This window comes from Ochotona curzoniae, unplaced genomic scaffold (assembly GCF_017591425.1).
Source record: "Ochotona curzoniae isolate NIBS_2020 unplaced genomic scaffold, NIBS_Ocur_1.0 contig_78, whole genome shotgun sequence".
Classification (NCBI taxonomy): domain Eukaryota; kingdom Metazoa; phylum Chordata; class Mammalia; order Lagomorpha; family Ochotonidae; genus Ochotona; species Ochotona curzoniae.
In genome coordinates, this window is record NW_024466559.1 from 6,048,855 (window position 1) to 6,067,229 (window position 18,375).

The 18,375-nt window shown below is 45.6% G+C and overlaps 1 protein-coding gene across 1 annotated transcript; it reads right to left on the minus strand.

The window, feature by feature from the left end:
* Positions 1-202: 202 nt before the first annotated feature.
* Positions 203-16,583, minus strand: ENKUR (enkurin, TRPC channel interacting protein). Its single transcript, XM_040992540.1, has 5 exons — positions 16,300-16,583; positions 12,417-12,562; positions 8,551-8,774; positions 6,171-6,317; positions 203-1,228 (listed from the first exon to the last, which is right to left on the minus strand). Exons 1-5 carry the CDS (start codon positions 16,374-16,376, stop codon positions 1,052-1,054), a joined length of 771 nt encoding a protein of 256 aa, XP_040848474.1. The 5' UTR covers positions 16,377-16,583; the 3' UTR covers positions 203-1,051.
* Between the last annotated feature and the right edge of the window lie 1,792 nt (positions 16,584-18,375).

Here is an 18,375-nt window from a genome sequence, read left to right on the forward strand (position 1 = left end):
GAGGGAGTCAGAGAGATCCCAGGCCCTGGTTCATTTCCACTACACCTGGGACTGGCCAGGCCCAAGCCAGGAGCCAGGAACTTCAAGCTGTGTCTTAATGGCTATAACCAAACACCTGCCTCTTCTTTGATACCTTATGATCTTACATTTTATTACATTTTCCTAATTTTAACTTTTTCACAAAAGAATCCTTTCCTTCTTAGATATTTATAGGTTTTTATTTCTTATTTGGAGTTGAAGACTTCTCTACTTACACAAACATACTGCTTAATAAATTATGTAATCTTACAAATACCAACTTCAGAGTTCACATGCCAATAAAAAAAAGGAGCTCAAAGAAAATGAATAACCTATTTCTGTGAGTAGGCATCATGAATTTTGGAATAAAGCAGATTTTCAAAGATGTTCAGAAGTGACCTGCTTGGGGGTGAGGGGAATGGAGGGCTGACTATCTAATCACTCTCGGAGATGCCTTCTGTGCGTTTGTCTTCTTGATTTTGTACATTTTCTTCTCCCTCAGAGAAGCCCTGCCTCGGGGGCAGTGTTGGAGATACCGATTGCTGTGCTTGGGAGATTCTGCACATGGCACAGGCTCCTGGGAGCTCCGGAGCCACAGGCAGGGGGCATCCCCAGATGTTGCTCTTTCCGGTTCAAGGCACTTTTTAAAAAGCTGTGCTCTCTGTATCATGGGGTGTTGACCAAAAGGGAGGCTGCCCCCAAAAATGAGAGTTTATGTAAAACAAGTCCATTATCATCATCGTCATCATCATCTTGTCATCACTGTCATCATCCCAATGAACTGCCATTATAGAACTGGGACACAAAACCTCAAACTTTAATCGGTATATACTTGGAAAACACAACACTAGTAAAAAGAAACTCTTTTTCTTTTATAAGCGAATAATCCAGTTATTTTTAAAGCATTACCTAAGCCTTTTAAGACTCCTCTTTTTTTTTCATAGTGTTCACTTTCAAAAAAAATTGTAGTTTCATCTCCATCCTTTCCATGTTTGTCCTACATGGCTTAAAATGACTGTGCCTGAAAAATGCATTACTGCTTGTTGGCAATGTAGATGACCTTGTGCTTCTCGATGACCCCAATGTCATGCTCCAGCTGCTTCATCTCCTCTTCCAGCTTCTGCTTGCGTACTTTCTTGGGGATGGAGTCGATGAAGACCGAGAACGACTGGAACTCTTTGTGCACCTCCTCCCAGTTCTTCTTTAGGCCCTGCAAACCAGGAGGGGCAGCTATGAGTACCAACAGGTGCCGACATCTGGTCAATGGGAATAGGACATTGTGCTCATTAACAAGATGCTAACCCACGAGGAGAACGGTAAAATCACATGCATGCTAAAACCACCAAATGTACCAGGATGGTGGTAGCTTCATGCCATTTGGCTGTCTCAAGGTACAGCCTCAAGGTGGTGACCGGATTGGATGGTGCCACTGTGGTGGAGGCCGCCACAAACATCCTCCTGGCTTTCTAAGAGACCACCCAGAGCCAAGGGCACATGCTCCCTTTTGCCATGGGACAGGCTACAACCTCCCAGCTCTACCAGCAAAATATCACCTCCAGAAGTCAAACCAGTGGAGTTGTTGGATCTTGGACTGTGAACCTCCGGAGTGATAATCCATAGTAAACCTCCCTGAAGATATGCATCTACCATTTATTAAGTATTGCCCTAACTGTGGGCTCAGCTTCCACAGGAAGCGCTTATTTGCTGGTTTTTTTGTTTATTTTGTTTTGTTTTATTTTATTTTTTTACCATGAAATACTCACATGTGGAGTTATGAATACTATGACAGTAAGCTTTGTCAAATACTTTGGAGGAAGGATATTGACATAAAATTGAGATTCCTTACATTTAAAAAAATTGAATAAGAAATTACTTCTGGGTCTGGCACAATGGTATAACTGGCTAATTCTCTGCCTGCAAGCACCAGCACTCCATATTGGCTGCCAGTTCATGTCCTGGCCACTCCACTTCCCATCCAGCTCCCTTCTTGTGGCCTGGGAAAGCAGTGGAAGGTGACGCAAAGCCTTGGGAGCCTGCCCTTGTGTGGAAGACCTTGAAGAAACTCTTGGTTCCTGGCTTCAGATCAGCTCAGTGCAGGCTGTTGCAGCCACTTGAGGAGTGAACCTGTGGATGGAAGACTTCTCCCTCTGTCTTTCCTTCTCAATAAAAATTGGTCTTTCAAATAAAAATAAATCTTAAAAATTATTTTTATAAAGATTTTACTACTTTTCTTTTGAAAATTTTGTCATCTTTTTCTTAAAAAGCATCTTAAAAATTTATTTGAAGAAAGAGTTACAGAGAGAGAGGGTGAGATGGAGACAGAGATGAAGATCTGTCCACTGGTTCATTCTCCAGATGGCCCCATCAGCTGAGGCTGTGCCAGGTGGAGAGCAGGGGTCCAAGCATTTGGGCCAATCCTCTCCTGCTTTCCCAGGCTATCAGCAGGGAACTGGATCAGAAGTGGAGCAGTTGGGACTTTAACCAGCCTCCTGTTATAGGGACCTCATTTCAAAAGACTTGATTGAGAATTGCTATGATCGGGTGTTGTGATGTTTGATGAAATCGGAATGTTAGCAAGTTTCCCATCACAGTGTGCTGGGGGCTCCACCAACAACATGCTCTTATGCTAGTTACTCATGACATCTATTCAATGAATTGTTTTGAGGGGTAGAGGGAGAAAGAGACACAGCCCCCTTGGGTGGTAGGACCAAATTATTTGAGCCATAAGAGCTGCCTCCCGAGGTCTGCTATGCCAGGAACTGGAATTAGGAACTGAGATTTAAAACCCGGTACCGTAATAAGGGATGGAGCTATCCTAAAAGGATGATTTAACTCCTAGACCAAAGGCTTATCCCTCCCTCCAAATTTTATAAATGAACATTCTTGCTATCCATTATAGCTGTAGAAATTATTTGATTTATACAGAAACAAAGAGCAAAACAGAGGGGCAGGCATTTGGTACAGCAGTTAAGGTGTCACTTGGAGGAACAGTGCATTAAGCCCCTACCTGTGATACTGGTATAACCTATCAGAGCACCAGTTCAAGTTCTGGCCACTCCACTTCCCATCCAACTCCCTACTAATGTGCCGGGGGAAATAATTGAAGATGGTTCAAAAGCTTGAGTCCCTGCCACCCAAGTGGGAGATCCAATCAGAATTCCTATATTCTGGCTTTAACTTGGCCCAGCTCCAGCCATTTGGAAAGTAAGCCAGTGGATGGAAGATATCTTTCTCTGTATCTCCTCCTCTCTCTTTAGCTCTACTTATCAATTCAATAAGATGCATCTTTATTGTTTTAAAAGATGTTACTTGGAACACCTGTATTCTGTATCTGGATGGGATTAGAATGGCCTCTGCCCCTGATTCCACCTCTCTGCTAATGCTCCTGGGACGGCAGCAGAAGATGGCCCAAGTAGTTGGGCCCCTGCAGCATGTGGGAGACCTAGATGGAGTTTGTGGCTCCTAGCTTTGGCCTAGTCCTAGCCCCAGCTGTTGCAAACAACTTGGGAAGTGAAACAGCAGATGAAAATCTTCTTTCTCCTTCTCTATCCCTTTGCCTTTCAAACAAACCCCCCCCTTTTTTTTTAATGAAAGGGAAGAAAGATGACAGTTCTTAAAAGTCTATGTAACATATTTCAAAAAGAAGCCCTCTCCATGCCTGTGATCTCTCTTTAGGTAGCAGACCTGTGCTTCTGTGTTTCTGCAGTGCCTGGTAGGGGTGCCTGCCCACGGAGGATGTCTGTATACCCACGGGCTTTGAACTATCAGAGGTTTGCACAGCCAGAGGGGTGATACTTCCTTATGCCTGGTAGTCCCAGCAGCTGTCTGCTTCTCTTTCCTTTGAAAAGAAAGCTGGCTTTTATCTTCCAGTTGGACAATAATGTTTGCATCAAAGCCGGCAGCTAGGGCTAGAAACTAAATGTAAGTCATGCTTCACAGGATTTTCATGTGGCCTCCTTGTTATGGCATTTTGGGGTTTGTTTTTGGTTATTTCATCTTTTTTTTTAAGATTTCTTTTTTTTTTTTTAATTTGAAAGGCAGAATTACAGAGAGAGGGAGAGAAAGAGACAGAGATCTTCCATCTGCTGTTTCACCCCCCAAATGGCTGCAGCAGCTAGAGCTAAGCCAACCCAAAGTCAGGAAACAAGAGCTTCTTCCAGGGCTCCCATATGGGTTCTCTGTTACTATTTTCCTAGGCCATTCTGAATTAGAAGTGGAGTAGCTGGGATATGAATTAGTACCCATATGGGGCTTAGACTGCTGTGCCACTTTGCTCCTGGTTATTTCATCTTAATAAAAGGTCTTATATCCATTGCAGTAATAGTGATTCCCTCACCCTTTTTTCTCTTTTAAATTTCTTCATTCTTCTATTTTAGCACTGAAACAATGATGTGATAATTTAGGCAATAGTTCAGATGGGGAGGAGTGGTGCTGTCAGGAGAAGTTTTTTAGTTTCACCCATCTTTTGCACCCACTGCACCTCCCACCCGGGGTGGGGAGTGGGTGAGCTCTGGGTTTGATGCTCTCTGGCTTCTGAGTTCATCCCAGGGTGCACTGGTAGGACAGGTGAGAGGCTGGGATGTTCTCCACCTCTCACTTGACCCTGTCTGGCCACATGCTCCAGCTGCTTCCATCTGTGCCCATGGCTCCTTCTCCAGGCTCTGGCAGCTCCCCTGCTCCCCTCTCTTCTACTCAAGCCTCAGTGGAAATTGGGTTCCTGGCCCCCACTTGGCTCTGTTGTTTCTGCCCTTGAGAATCTCAGTTGAGGTGGCCTCCTCTTCCAGTGGCAGGTGGTGTGGGCACACGGCCTTCGCCTGGTTCTCCTATGCAGGCAGGCGGCCAGGTGGCCGGGCAGCCCAGCACAGGGAGTGATCAGGATGAGTTTTGGTCACTGTGGCTCTACTCCATCGCTTGGTGACTGAGAGCGAGTGTAACCCGAACTCGACACTTGGGTGCGGTAAGGGACTATGTGTTTCACAATATCTTTTTTCCTCTTCAGGGTCTAGGATGTCAGGGTTGCCCTATCAATTGGTAAACAAATGATGCCTCAACAGGTGAGCCCACTTCACTCCACCTGCAGGTTCTCCATCCTGGTCTGCAGCATGAGAAGTTTAGCATCACCAGACTGTGATCTCCCTCCAGATACAATGATCCTGTTTTCCTCTGGAGTTAGGAACACCAGTGTGGCTTTGATGGGGACAGATAACCATGTTGTCATCCTATTGCATCCAGCTCTTACCCAGTAGGGACTGTGGCTGGGGGTTCCTTCTCTGAGGGCATCTAATGCAGAAGTCTGGAGGATCCCATCAGAGGGCCGTCTGGGGTGACAGCACCTTGCAGCCAGTGTTCAGATACACAGCCTGGCATGCACAGAAGCCTGCACTTTTGGAAGGTGGGAGCTGCTGAATTCAAGAGGCAGGGTGTGCAGAGGGCCAGCTCTCTCCCTTGCAGACAGCTGACTGGTGGAATCTCCCATCTCTGTAAGTCTTGCTTCTTGCCTGCCCATCTTTTTCTTCCTTTCCCTGGAGCCCCTGCACCTGCACTGCACCCCACGAGCCACTGCGACCCACCAAAAAGAGATGGTCCCTGTCCTTAAGTGTTTCTTGCTGTCAGAGACTGCCTCTCTGTACTTTCAGAGTCCAACGGGTTCTTGTTTATTCAAAAATATGATATCTGGTTTCCATGCAAGGATTGGACAGAGAGATGGGGTGGGGGAGGGGAGATACAGGGTTGTGCTAGAAACAGTTTAATTATTCTAGAGCTCCATCTAGTGAGTGAGAGACATAAGATTTAGGGGATTGTTCTTCACTAACTCCAGGGGCATGGATGGGGATGAAAACACCCTTTTTTTCAGTCTTTCTGGTGCCTGTGTGTTGTGAAAAAATTTGGGCTTCTGCAAGGAAAAACACAAGCTCACCCTAAAGCTGAAAATCAGACGGGTCCCTCTGTGTCAGCTTTGGTTCTCTCTCAGAGGCCAGCTCTGCTGTGTGGTCTGCCACTGCCAACCCAAGCATGCAGCTGATTCCAGAACCAAAGCAATCAGATAACAGGAGACCTGAGTGGACGCCCCCTCCCACCCTACCCCCTCCGCCAGGTGTGTCCTCCCCTGACCCCCAGAGTCCCATGTGAGTGTGGATAGCGGGAACACTCACCTGCAGAATTGCCTCTCTCTCCTCATCCGACAGCCTCTTCATCGCTGCTTTCCTAAGGTTTTCCTGGATGTAGCGGTCGTACTCTTCCTGGGCCTGCCTGACTTCCTCGTTTCGCATACAAATGTACTTGGGAGTGACTCCGTAATCCTGGAAGGAGTTTGCAGAGAGAAAGGAGGTCAAGTCACTGTCCTGAAGGAAAGCTTGTGAATGGGTATAGACGACCAATCAGTGACTGGGAGGCAAATGAAGGCCGCCCTGAGAATCTTTGGTCTGAATTTAGGAAACTGACAAAATTCTATGCTTTTCAATCACCACATCCTCAACTGAGAACTTGTTGATTCTGTTGTTTTAAACGGAGCCAGGGCCAGCATTATGGTGCCAGTGGGTTGAGCCACTGTTTGGGATGCTGTCACTTCATATTGGAGTGCTGGTTGGTGTCCTGGCTGCTCCACTTCCATCCAGCCAGCTCCCTGTTGATGTAACTGAGAAGGCAGCAGAGGATGATCCAAGTGCTTGGAGCCCCTGCCACCCATTGGGAGACCCTGATGGAGTTCTGGGCTCCTGGTTTCTGCCCAACTTAGTCCCAGCTGTTGTTGCCATTTGCGGAGTGAACCAATGAATGGAAGGTCTCTCTGTCTCTCTCCTTCTATGCCTTTCAAAAAATCATTAAAAAAAACCCCAAACAAACACCCTGAATTGTTATTACAGCCTCTTGCTTTCCCTCTTCTGGAAACTTTCAGCTCTTACTCTTGGTTGATGATACGGCTGTTATCTTCCTTGACCCCTGCGGTTTTTTGTGCTTCAACAATTACCTTAAAATAGCTTAAGATAATTTCTTTTAAAAAATATTTATTTATCTGAAAGAGTGACAAAGAAAGACATAAAGAGATTTTCCATCCTCTGTTTCACTTCCCAAATAGTCCCAATGGCTGGCACTGGGCCAGGCCAAAGCTCGGAGCCAGGGACTCCATCCAAGTCTCCCACACGGGTGGCAAGGGCCCAATCACTTGGGCCATTATCTGTTGCTTTACTGGTGTATTAACAGGGAGCTGGATGAGAAATAGAGCAGCTGGGACTCAAACCAGTGGAGCAATTGGCCATGGATTCTTCCAGATTAGTGAATGTACTGCTTGCCCTGTCTAAAGATGCATTTGTAGGCACACTGGGGGCCTAGCATGAGGGAGAAAGGTTAAGTTTTGGTGCCTGTGGAGTTTGCAGCTTATGGTTTAAGAGAAACTCACCAAAACATGGCAGAATTCAGAGAAGAAATGGGGGAAGGAGATAGGAGGGGCTGCTCTGTATCATGAAGGAAGTCGGGAAGTGTTTGGTGAGGAAGCAGCAGGGTGGTCTGGCACAGAAGCCAGAAGAAGTATCCAAGACACAGGCTCTGGGTCCTCCCACCTGGACATTTGGGAGAGCAACGTTTTCCTGCTGCCCTGCTGTGTGCTCTCCGTGTGTGTGTTAATTTCCTGTTTCTGTAAACAACACACCTGACACAGGCCACGTGGGCAATAGAGAGAGGTTTGTTTAGTACACAGTTCTAGTTCAAGTCCAGAATCGTCAAACCCTATTTGTGTGTCCTGCAATGGGGTCAGCCAGAAGCAATGGCCAGAGGCATGTGAGGAGTGGCTGGCTGTACCTTGAGTTAGGGTGCAGAAAGAATAGCTGGGCCCAAACCCCACCTCCTCCAGGCTCTTCCACTGCTGATTCACGCCACCTTGGGAAGCAGACTTTTGACACATGGATCCTGCTGGGACAGTCCACACCCAAACCATCTGCCCCTCTCCTTTGCCCATGGGTTGCTTCCAAATAGAAGCCTGAAGATTCTTCCTGTATATGATTGAACAAACAACAAGATTCTGTACTCTTTGAATCTCAGAAGGATAACAGAAGCAGGATGCTGACTGCCCTCCACCGGCCTGTGGCACATTAGGCCAGAGAAGGTAGTTCCTTTATAACCTACGGCCTGCAGAGTGAAAGAGGCATGGGAATCCCAGATGTCAAAGTGTTTGGGGAAGTAGCAGAACCTTCTGCAGTATGACCACGAGTGTAGTGGTGAACAGGCCACCTGCCAGCACACACCTCTCAGGGCATCCTTGTACAGTGGACAGGACAACTGGGAGTGTTAAAGAGAGGATGTTGAGTTGGGCAAACTCTGTGTGAGGAAGGGAATGGCAGAACCCACGCTTAAGATGAAAACTTGCAAAAGGCAGGTGTTTTCCTGTGGGTTGGATTGTGGAGTGGGATGTTTGGTGTTGACCTGAGCAAGGCAAATGACCTGAAGGCAGGTGGACGACTAGACAACAGACCCAGTGACCGCGTGCCCAGCCCTCTGACCTCACTGGGCACTGGTTCTCCCAGTAGCAGATGGCAGCGCTACCTTTTTGTTGATATACTTGGGGAGGAGTCCCGAGGTCTCCAAGTCATGCCTGTCCCCAGTTCTCTTGTCCACGTAGACGGGCTTGGGCTTCTTGGCCACGCCCATGATGACATCGGCCGCGTTGGTATTGATGAAATTCTTGCCGCTCTGTATGCCCATGATTGGGTGGTCGGTCCTTGCTGGCACCGCGGGCTTTCTGGGCTCATTCCATTCAAACTTCTTCTCTGTGAAACGTAACATTTCCTTGTCACTGTTACACAAGCAACATTGCTGCTCGGCACTTCTTAAAGTATCTGGATACCTTGCCACTCATAAGTTGAAAGTTTTATTGATGATATATCCATGCACATAAGGTAAAAACAAGTTTCTACTTATCAAGCTATCAGACACAAGCATCATTTCCCATGTCAATCACAACTCAGTTAAAGCAGTTTGGAAAAAGGAAAAAAATCAGTAATTACAATGCTAAAAAGAATTAAGCAGTTAATCAATGAATGTGCTGGAAAATAGTACAGATGTTGGAAGGAGAAGGCTGAGCCTTCCCCAAATTATATGCTAGCTAATGCATGCACATTTTTGCTGCGTATCAACAACAGATACTCAGATATCCCATTTAAGATAACTGTAAGTAAGAAGTGACAAAGCAGTTTTGTGTGTGTGCTATAAGTATTTCCCAATAATTGCTTCTTCACAGGAAAATTATTTTTTAAAAGTAAATAAACCAAACTTGATGTATTGAAAGTACAAGAATTTACATGGAAAGTATAAGTTTTTAAGAAAAAAAATCACATAACAGCAGTAAGACCAATAAACAGCCTAACAGAGCAAACATCAGCAGCAATACAGTAGTGAGTGTTTAGTGTGTAAGACACCCAAGTCTCAAATTGCAGTACCTGGGTTCAATATCTGGCCCTGGTTCATGCCTCCAGCTTCTGGCCAGTGCAGACCCTGGGAAGCAGTGCCGATGGCTTACTGGCCTGTTGCCATCCATGTCAGGGAGACCTGGCTTGAGTTTCTGCTTCCTGGCTTTGGTCCTAAGCAACCCAACTTCAACTTTTGCAGACTTTTAGAGAGTGAACCAGCAGATGGGAACTCTGACTCTTCTTCTCTGTTTTTCTTACCATTAGGAGTTCAAATTGGTTAATAATTTCTCCTCTGGTTGTATGTCATCTCCTGAAGTTACCACCAGAAAAAGTGTACTTATTTCTTTCTCTAGCCTGTGTTAGCTTTACATTAATGCAACAGATGGAATGGGCCCCTTCTACATAGATGCTTCAGCTCGGCCATTCCAACCTCTCTGTTTGTAAAGAACCACATCATAGTGGCTCATCGAATGCTAAAACTAAACTTCATCTCCAAGAACCAAAGCAACCCATGGCTCTCTTGACTTGGACTTACTCCAATCTTAACTCTCACAATCCTCCAGGGACTCTGTCTTCATTCATTTCTTCATTGTCTTGTCTTTGCACAAGTGGATATATCTTTTATTACCAGGTAAAATTACGTATATTATTAACTATCCAGGGACTGAGTTAGCCTCTTATTAGGGACTGAGCTCGGTTTCTGCAGAATTCTTAGGATGAAGTTCTTACCTTAGTATGCCAGAATGGGTCTGCATTTGGGAAACGAGGGTGTTTAAACAAATGATTAAATTTAAGTGAGATCCTTGGGGTTGCCTCTAATCCTACATGCTCAGAACCCTCAGAGAATGAAACGTGGACACAAACATAAAAGGAGGCTACATGATGAAGCACGGGGAAATCCTATCCTCTACAAGCCAAGGAAAGGAGCCTCAGAAAAAAACAGCTGGCCCATACCTTGTAGCCTACAAAATAGTGTCTCACTGGACTAGGGTCTGGAGGCTACACCCTGAATTTCTTAATGGTTCTCAAGGCCAGTGGGGTCTTAATTCTTGCCTTGTGATGTTTGCATGGGGAGATACAGAGTTCGTCTTGCCTTTCCTTCTTTGATAAATAGGATTTGTACGTTGGGTAGTTGTGATATCTTCATATACCTAACCCTGGGGAACTTACACCCAAGGGATACCACCAGTCCTAAGACATTGAAGGTACTTAATTCATTTAAGACTGTCCAGAGCTCTGAGGTGGGTGAGAGTCACAAAATGAGAAGAGATAGGTGAGTCACAGATTAAGAATGGATACTGGATTTTCTTTCTTTTTGGACAAAACCACATTTTGCTACTTAATTAATGGAGTTATTTGAGAGGCAGAGAGACAAGAGTTGGAGCTGCTATTTGTTGACTCATGTCCCAAAAGACTGCAGGGGCTAGAACTAGGCCAAGCTGATTCAGGCCAAGCTGAATCTCCCATGTATGGCAGGAACCCAATGACTTCAGCCAGACTTACTACCTCTTACTTACTTCAGCAGAGAGCTGACCCAGAACTCAAACCTAGACACTCTGGTGGAGGAGTAAGCTATCCTAATTGACATCTGAGCCATTATGCCAAGCACCCGCCCAAAAGACTGGTTTTAAACTTGGGTCTTCCTTTTTTCCTGAGAATGTTCCTCACTATTTGTCATGGGGTTATTATTTTTTTTTACGAGTTATTTACTTTTATTGTAAAGATTTATTTATTTTATTTTTTAAGGTTTACTTAATCTTACACAGATCTTCTGTCTGCTGGTTCACTTCCCAAGTGTCTGCAATGACCGGAGCTGAGCTGATCCAAAAGGCTAGGAGACAGGAGTTTCCTCTGGGTCTCCCATGTGAGTGCAGGGTCCCAAGGCTTTAGACCATTGTCCAATGCTTTTCCAGGCCACAAGCAGGGAGCTGGTTGGGAAGTGGAGTGACTAGGACAAGAACTGGTGCCCACATGGGATTCCAGAGCTTGCAAGGCGAGGATTTAGTCACTGAGCCACCCAGGGTATGTGTTGTGTGACAGATTCAAACTATGGCCAGAAGCAGAAGTCACTTCAGTTTGGTCAATGTGTGAGGTTTTGGCGTAATTTCCTTGAGGATAGCCAACACTATATATGAACAGCTGCCTTTTTGCCTTTGTCTTAAGATGGGAAGAATTTCCTTCCATGCATGGTTGGTTGTAAATCCTTCTTCATTCCTTCAGGCCTTCCTTTCCTACCATCAATACAATCTATGGCCAGAACCAATAACAGCATTTTTAAGGGCTAGTACAAAATGAAAATGCAAAATGACCTCTTGATCCAAACCAATTCAGAATTTCAAGATGGCAAGAGCAGACCTTTAGGCCAAACACAAACTCCCTCCAAGTGTGCAGCTGTGTGCAATGGTGCTGGTAATTGACCTGTGTGCCTGGCTCTGTCCACCCCTTCTCAGTGAACCCCAATTCCCCCTCTTTCTGGATGTGTTTCATGGATGGAGAAATCTGGGAGAGCAGAAGCTCAAACCTGCAGTGGAGCCTTATATGTCTCAACAACTGGTAACAATGGCAGTAAATTTCACCCCTTGGAAATAAGATTAGGCAGGGGTGGGGTGCGAGGCGTCCTTGCCTGTGAATCAGACAGTCTGGATATTAAAACTCTTCTTCTATCTGGTACTCAGAGCTGGAGTCTGAGGGTGGGGGATTGAGCTGGCGAGATGTATCACACAGGAGCATGGCAGCACTGGCTAATACAAAATGCAGTTCTAGACTTTCTTCCTCAAAGTGTATTTGGGGGAAGCTCATCGCTCTCAAATACCGGTTCTTACTACATTTTCAGCTCCCACCTCGTCCTATCCACCCTTCATTCTGTTAAATCAGCAGGTGACGTTGCTATCACCTCTGTATAGTTTATATTTACTGACAATAAAGTCATCTTTTAAAATTACCACCTGATTTAAATTACCTAAATTATCTCCTTAAAAAATGATTGAAAAAAAAAAAACCTACTGGGTGGCAGAGTTTTTTCCTTGGAGTGTTTCTTGAGGAAATCCTTTGGGGACGGTACGTCCACTTTAGCTGGTCCCATAGTTTTCATGGATGCTTTGTATTTTTGTAGGTCATTTTTTACGGCTGCCTTAAAAATGGATATGTACCTAAAATGAAAGAAATGGTAGCTGTTTATGTTTCTGGTAAAAACTGAAATTCAAAAACAGGTGTACATTTCTCACTCACTGGAGTGTGTATTCTTATGCAGAAGGTTGGAACAGCTCATTTATCTGAGCCCGGTCCACTAGGTTGACCCAAGTTGCGTGGTCACTGTGCACTGGGACAGGTGCTGAGGAAGGGGGGTTGGCCATATTTCATTACTGCCCTTTGAACATCGGCAGCGCCATGAGTGATGTCACTTCTCTCATTCCCAACATTCTGGTTAGGAGGTTATCTGTTTTGTTCATCTTTTTTTTTTTTTTAAGATTTATTTATTTATTGGAAAGTCAGATATACAGAGAGGAAGATCTTCCGTCCGATGATTCACTCCCCAAGTGAGTGCAATGCCGGTGCTATGCCGATCTGAAGCCAGGATCCAGAAACTTCTTCCGGGTCTCCCACATGGGTGCAGGGTCCCAAGGCTTTGGGACATCCTCGACTGCTTTCCCAGGCCACAAGCACGGAGCTGGATGGAAAGTGGATTAGAACCGGCGCCCATATGGGATCCTGGGGTGCGTTCAAGGCGAGGACTTTAGCCGCTAGGCCACGCTGCTAGGCCCTTTGTTCATCTTTTCATAGAACTAGAATTTTATAAGTTTTCTCCAACACTCATCTGTTTTCTAGGTTCATGCTATATCTATGTTGATTTTCATTTCTTCTCCTTTGAGTTCATTTTATTCTCATTTTCTTTTGCATTTGTATTTGCTTTTAAATTTCTGTTTTTCTAAATACATACTTAAAACTAAAAAAATTCTAATGTGCACGTTGGTTTTTGCCCACCACTTTCGATTTACTATGTCTCATTCAGTCCAAAATGCCTTTTCAATTGCATTTTGAGAGGCAGGTCTTGTGGCACAGCTAGGTTAAGCCACCACCTACAAATACCAGCATTCCATAGAAATGCCAGCTCAAGGTCCAGTTGCTCCATTTCCTATCTGTATCCCTTACACTGCCCCTGGGGAAACAGCAGAAGCTTGGATGACTGCCATCCATGTGGGAGACCTGGAGAGAGTTCCTGGTTCTGGGGTTTAGTCTGCCCCAAGCCCTGACATCAAGGATGTATATAGAGAGATTTCTTTCTGCCTTTCCCTTTCTCTGTAACTCTGCCTTTCAAATAGAATAATTACTTTTTAAAATTTTATTTTGATATCTGCTCTCACAAGTTTATCTAACCATGTTTGTGTAGTGGTGATTTTTCTATATTTCTTTTTGATTTATTTCCATGAGGTTAGGGAATATACTTTGCATGTCTAGAATCATTTTAAATTTTTGGACATTTGTTTTAATGGCACAGGATATGATCTTATTTTGTTAAAGGGTGAGAATGAAGCATATTCTGCTGCTGTTGGCCAGACTGCTCTGAAAGTGACAATTTGATGAAATGGGCTGATCATTTTCAAATGTTCTAGATCCTTAATTATTTTGTTGGATCTATAAATTATTGAAATACAGCTGTTGAGACCTCTGAGTGTAATTGTGGATTTGGCTATTTGTTCTAAGTCAAAGGGTGTTTTGGTTTATGTATTTCCAATCTCTGTTACTAGGCACACAGAACTAACAATTTTTCTATCTCCTTTAAATCTGGCCACTTCATCCTTATAAAATGAAACTATTTCCTTTAAATTCCATACTTTAAAATCTGTGTGATACTAGCACAGCCATTCCAGCATTCCTCTAAGTTGTGATGACATATCTTCTATTCTTGGCCTTTCGACCTGTGGGGTTTTTTTTTTTGTTGTTGTTATAAGAGAGGTTTTCCTTATAGATAATTGTGAAATTTTATCAAATCAGCTATCACTTTTAGTTTCCATGTTCATATTATTCACACAGAATGTGTTTTTTAGCATAAATTTACATTTAATGTTCTCATCTTTTTGTTGACTACAAAGCACATAGCTCATTTTATTTTGATCCAGCTTTGCCTTTTGTTTTGCTTTATAGAAATTCTAGTTTTACGGTACACATGTTTACGGTACACATGCTTACAGTACACATGTTTAATTTATTACATGTTTAATTTATTATCTTCAAGTAATAACTACTTCACTTCAGGTATGGCCTAAGAACCTTGCATGAGAATGCTTGCCTCTGTCCTAATGTTATTACATATGCTATATCTCGATGTACATAAAACCCACAATACAGGCCCGGCGCGGTGGCGCAGTGGTTAAGGTCCTCGCCTTGCACGCCCGGGATCCCATATGGGCGCTGGTTCTAATCCCGGCAGCCCCTCTTCCCTTCCAGCTCCCTGCCTGTGGCCCGGGAAAGCAGTCGAGGACGGCCCAAAGCTTTGGGACCCTGCACCCGCGTGGGAGACCTGGAAGAGGCTCCTGGCTTCAGATCGGCATAGAACCGGCCGTTGCGCTCACTTGGGGAGTGAATCATTGGATGGAAGATCTTCCTCTCTGTCTCTGCTCTCTGTATATCCGTCTTTCCAATAAAAAAAAAAAAATCTTTAAAAAAAAAGATTAAAAAAAAATAAAACCCACAATACATCAGGATTATTTGCCCTTTATATATAACAAGCTACATATTAAAGACATTTGAAACTATTTATCATTTACCTACTTTTTAAAAGTTATTATTTCCAGGCCTTAATCCTTCTGGTGAATTCAAATTTCCTTTGGTGCCATCCCTTCCACGTAAATGATTTTTTTTTAAAAAAAGAGACTATTAACATATGAAGGGTAAAGTGACAGGAGAGAGACAGAGATTTTTCATTCATCAGTTCACTCCTTAAATGCCAGCAATGGTCAAGGTTGGGCCAGATGAAGGCCAGAGGCCAGGCACTCCATTAAGGTCATTCCCCTGTTGAGGGCAGAAGCTCAAATACCTGAGCCATCATCTGTGGCTCCAAGGAAGAATCAGCAGGAAGCTGCATGGGAAGAGAAGGAGTCGTGATTCAAACCAGATCCTCCCTTTGGGATGTGAGTGTCCTACGGGCAGCTTACCCGGATGACCCCCAATCCCTGCACCACACTAAAAGGGCTTTGTAAGCTGCTTCTTGCTAGCGTTTCCTAGAGAAATGCACTGTTCTTTCCTCTCCTGTGTGAAACAATACCTGGTTTGTAAAAGACATGGGCATCATCAGTTCAAGGCTGGGCTGCTTCACTTCCAATTCAGCTCCCTGCTAATGCACCTGGGAAAGCAGAAGGGGATGGCTCAAGTTCCTGGATCTGTGCTACCCACGTGGCAGACCCAGGTGAAGCTCCTGGTTCAGGCCTGGACCTGGCCCAGCTCCAACCACTGTGGCCATCCAGTGGAGGGAAAAACACTCTTTCTGCCTTTCAAATAAACAAATAAATAATCAAACGAACAAACAAACAATAAAGACAGCAGTGAATACCTGAAACCAAACACCAGGTCTCCTAACACAGGGTCATAAAACTGCGATCTTTTTCAAACAACACGGAGTTTCACCGCACCCTGCGGTGAACAGTAATTTCAACAAAACACATGAATAGCAAGGCTACGCATAAGTTATCTCAGGGTCATCTAGGAGATGCCAAGCCCCTAGAATCCCCACCCCTGCTAAGAATCTGGCTTCACAGGTGACTTTAGCGGGGGCCAAATGCTATTTCATTCAAACAACCCTGTGAGAAGGATGTGAGGTCCCAAGGATGAGCAGGAGGTCCTTAGTCCCTGTTCTCGCGGCCAGGGCTCCAGGCTCTGCTTCTCCACCTACCTAGGAGGCGGGGCGGGTTCCTTCAGGTCCCTGGGGATGAGATTATAAATGCTCTCGGCAGAGCACGCTGCATCCATGGCCACCTGATGGCCCCTCAGAAACGACCTCCTCGCCCAACTTCTCTCTTCACGCTTCCGGCGTCTCCGCCACCGCTTCCCCTTCTTTCTCCTGCTCTAGTGCCTTCTTTCGGTCTCTCCTGGCACACAGCCCCGACCGCTTCTCCAAGCGGGTAGCTTTCCTCGCCGTCTTGGATGCCTCAGCGTTGTTGTGGACGCCAGGTCTCCGTGGAAACGGTTGCTAGGCGACAGGAGAGGGGAGGAGCCCGAGCGGCTTGAACATGAGGGGGGGTCACGTGGTAGGCGTTTGGCCGCTAGCGGCGCGCAGGACGGCGTCGGGTCCGCGCAGGCGCAGTGGGCCCCGCGCCGGGCCCGAGGTGGCTTTCGGGCTCTGGCTGCGTGAGGCGGCCCTGGCATTTTCGGGGAATGTCGCTTCTCCGTGATCTCCACTAGTTTCCCCGTCTCCTCAGGGGTTTTATCTTGGTGAGTTACAGGAGGAGAAGGAAAAAGAACGGCTCGAAGGCAGGCTGCCCCCCTCGCGGGCCTTTCCCTCCGTGACTCCTCCCAGACGCCGCCCGGTTGTAACCGGGGTCCGCAGTCCGGCCCCCTCGTTGTGTCCCCCGGCCATCGGAGGTCCGTGTAGCCCTGCCCGCCGCTTCCAGGTCTTCCTCCCCGAACATGGACCCTCCCTCTCCCTTCCGAAAACCTTATTTTTAGAGGTCTATTGCTTTTTGGGAGTATCCTTTGGGGAGTTTTTCCTTCTGAGCAGCGGATTGTTTCCGTTTTGTTGGAACCGTTTGCTCACCCTGTGTATTTGTGCATGGCCATGTGAGGGCTGAAATCCTTAGCCTCAAAAGACGTTTTGGGGTCGCGTTGAGTAAGGAAACTGGGGGTGGCTCTGCATCCACCCCCGCTCCCCGGAGGCGCGGACTCAGGCTAGGCTTCTGGCTGCCCGGTGCCGGGCTGGACCGCATGGCAACTTGGCGCCGAACCCTTTGGTTCTTGCCCAAAAAGCTTTGCTGAGTGGCAGGTGGAACCCTGTCAGCGGCCCTTGTGGAATTTCATGAGGCAGGAAGGAGGCAAGTCTGGTGCTTTCTTGGCCAGTTTGATCAGATGTTTGCATTTCTTCCGAGTGCAAACATGCAGGGAGAAAATTGGGAGAGCCGTTTATGTCTGTGCGAAGAATTTTGAGCTGAGGATGACACCTTTAGCCCAAGCTGGCAGTTGGGGGCCAATGCTTATACATTGCAGTGCTTGAGGGGTTATTTATGGTCGTCGGTTCTCAAAAGAGCTAGCCAGGGTAGAGTAGATTTACCAGCTGACCTTAGCCAAGCTTAATTGTTCTGGGATTACTGAAATTATTTTGCGGAGATCAGTATTTTTTATTTGTACTTTTGAAACCATTACGTGGAGTTTGCTTCAGACCTCTTTGCTTGCTGAAGTCTGTTAAGTCACTTGTTTTTCTCTCAGACCGTTGACCTGCGATGCTGCATGCTGGGGAAAGTTTGTTTAAGCACAGGGTTGGCTTACAGTTTCAGAGGTCAGTGTCACAGGGCTGGACAGTCCACATGACCTAGGACCTTGCAGTCCAGGTGGGCGCAGCCAAACCCAGCACTAAACAAGTGAGTGAATGAATGACCACGGGAGTAAGAGAAGGTATAGGTTAATGATACTCCATGTTCAAAAATAGTAGCAGTTCTTGATCTGGCCTGTACTTCAGGCTTTGATACAAATGGTGCGCGTGTGTTGTGCATAGTAGATTTGTTTTGGTAATGATTATTTTAATCTCAGTGAACAAAGTAGGTGTAGATGCAGGAAACTCTTGATAAAGCCAGTTACTTTTATAATATCCCCAAAGTTATAGCTGGAGTATTTCTAAAGCACTCTTTGTTGGAGACTAGCATAGAAGACTGACAGCAGGAGGAGCTTGTTCAGCCCTAGTGGTAATAAAAAGACAAAGAGAAGCTGTGAGCAGAGGTTCTAGTATAGGATAGGAAGTGTAATGCATAATTTTCTTTTT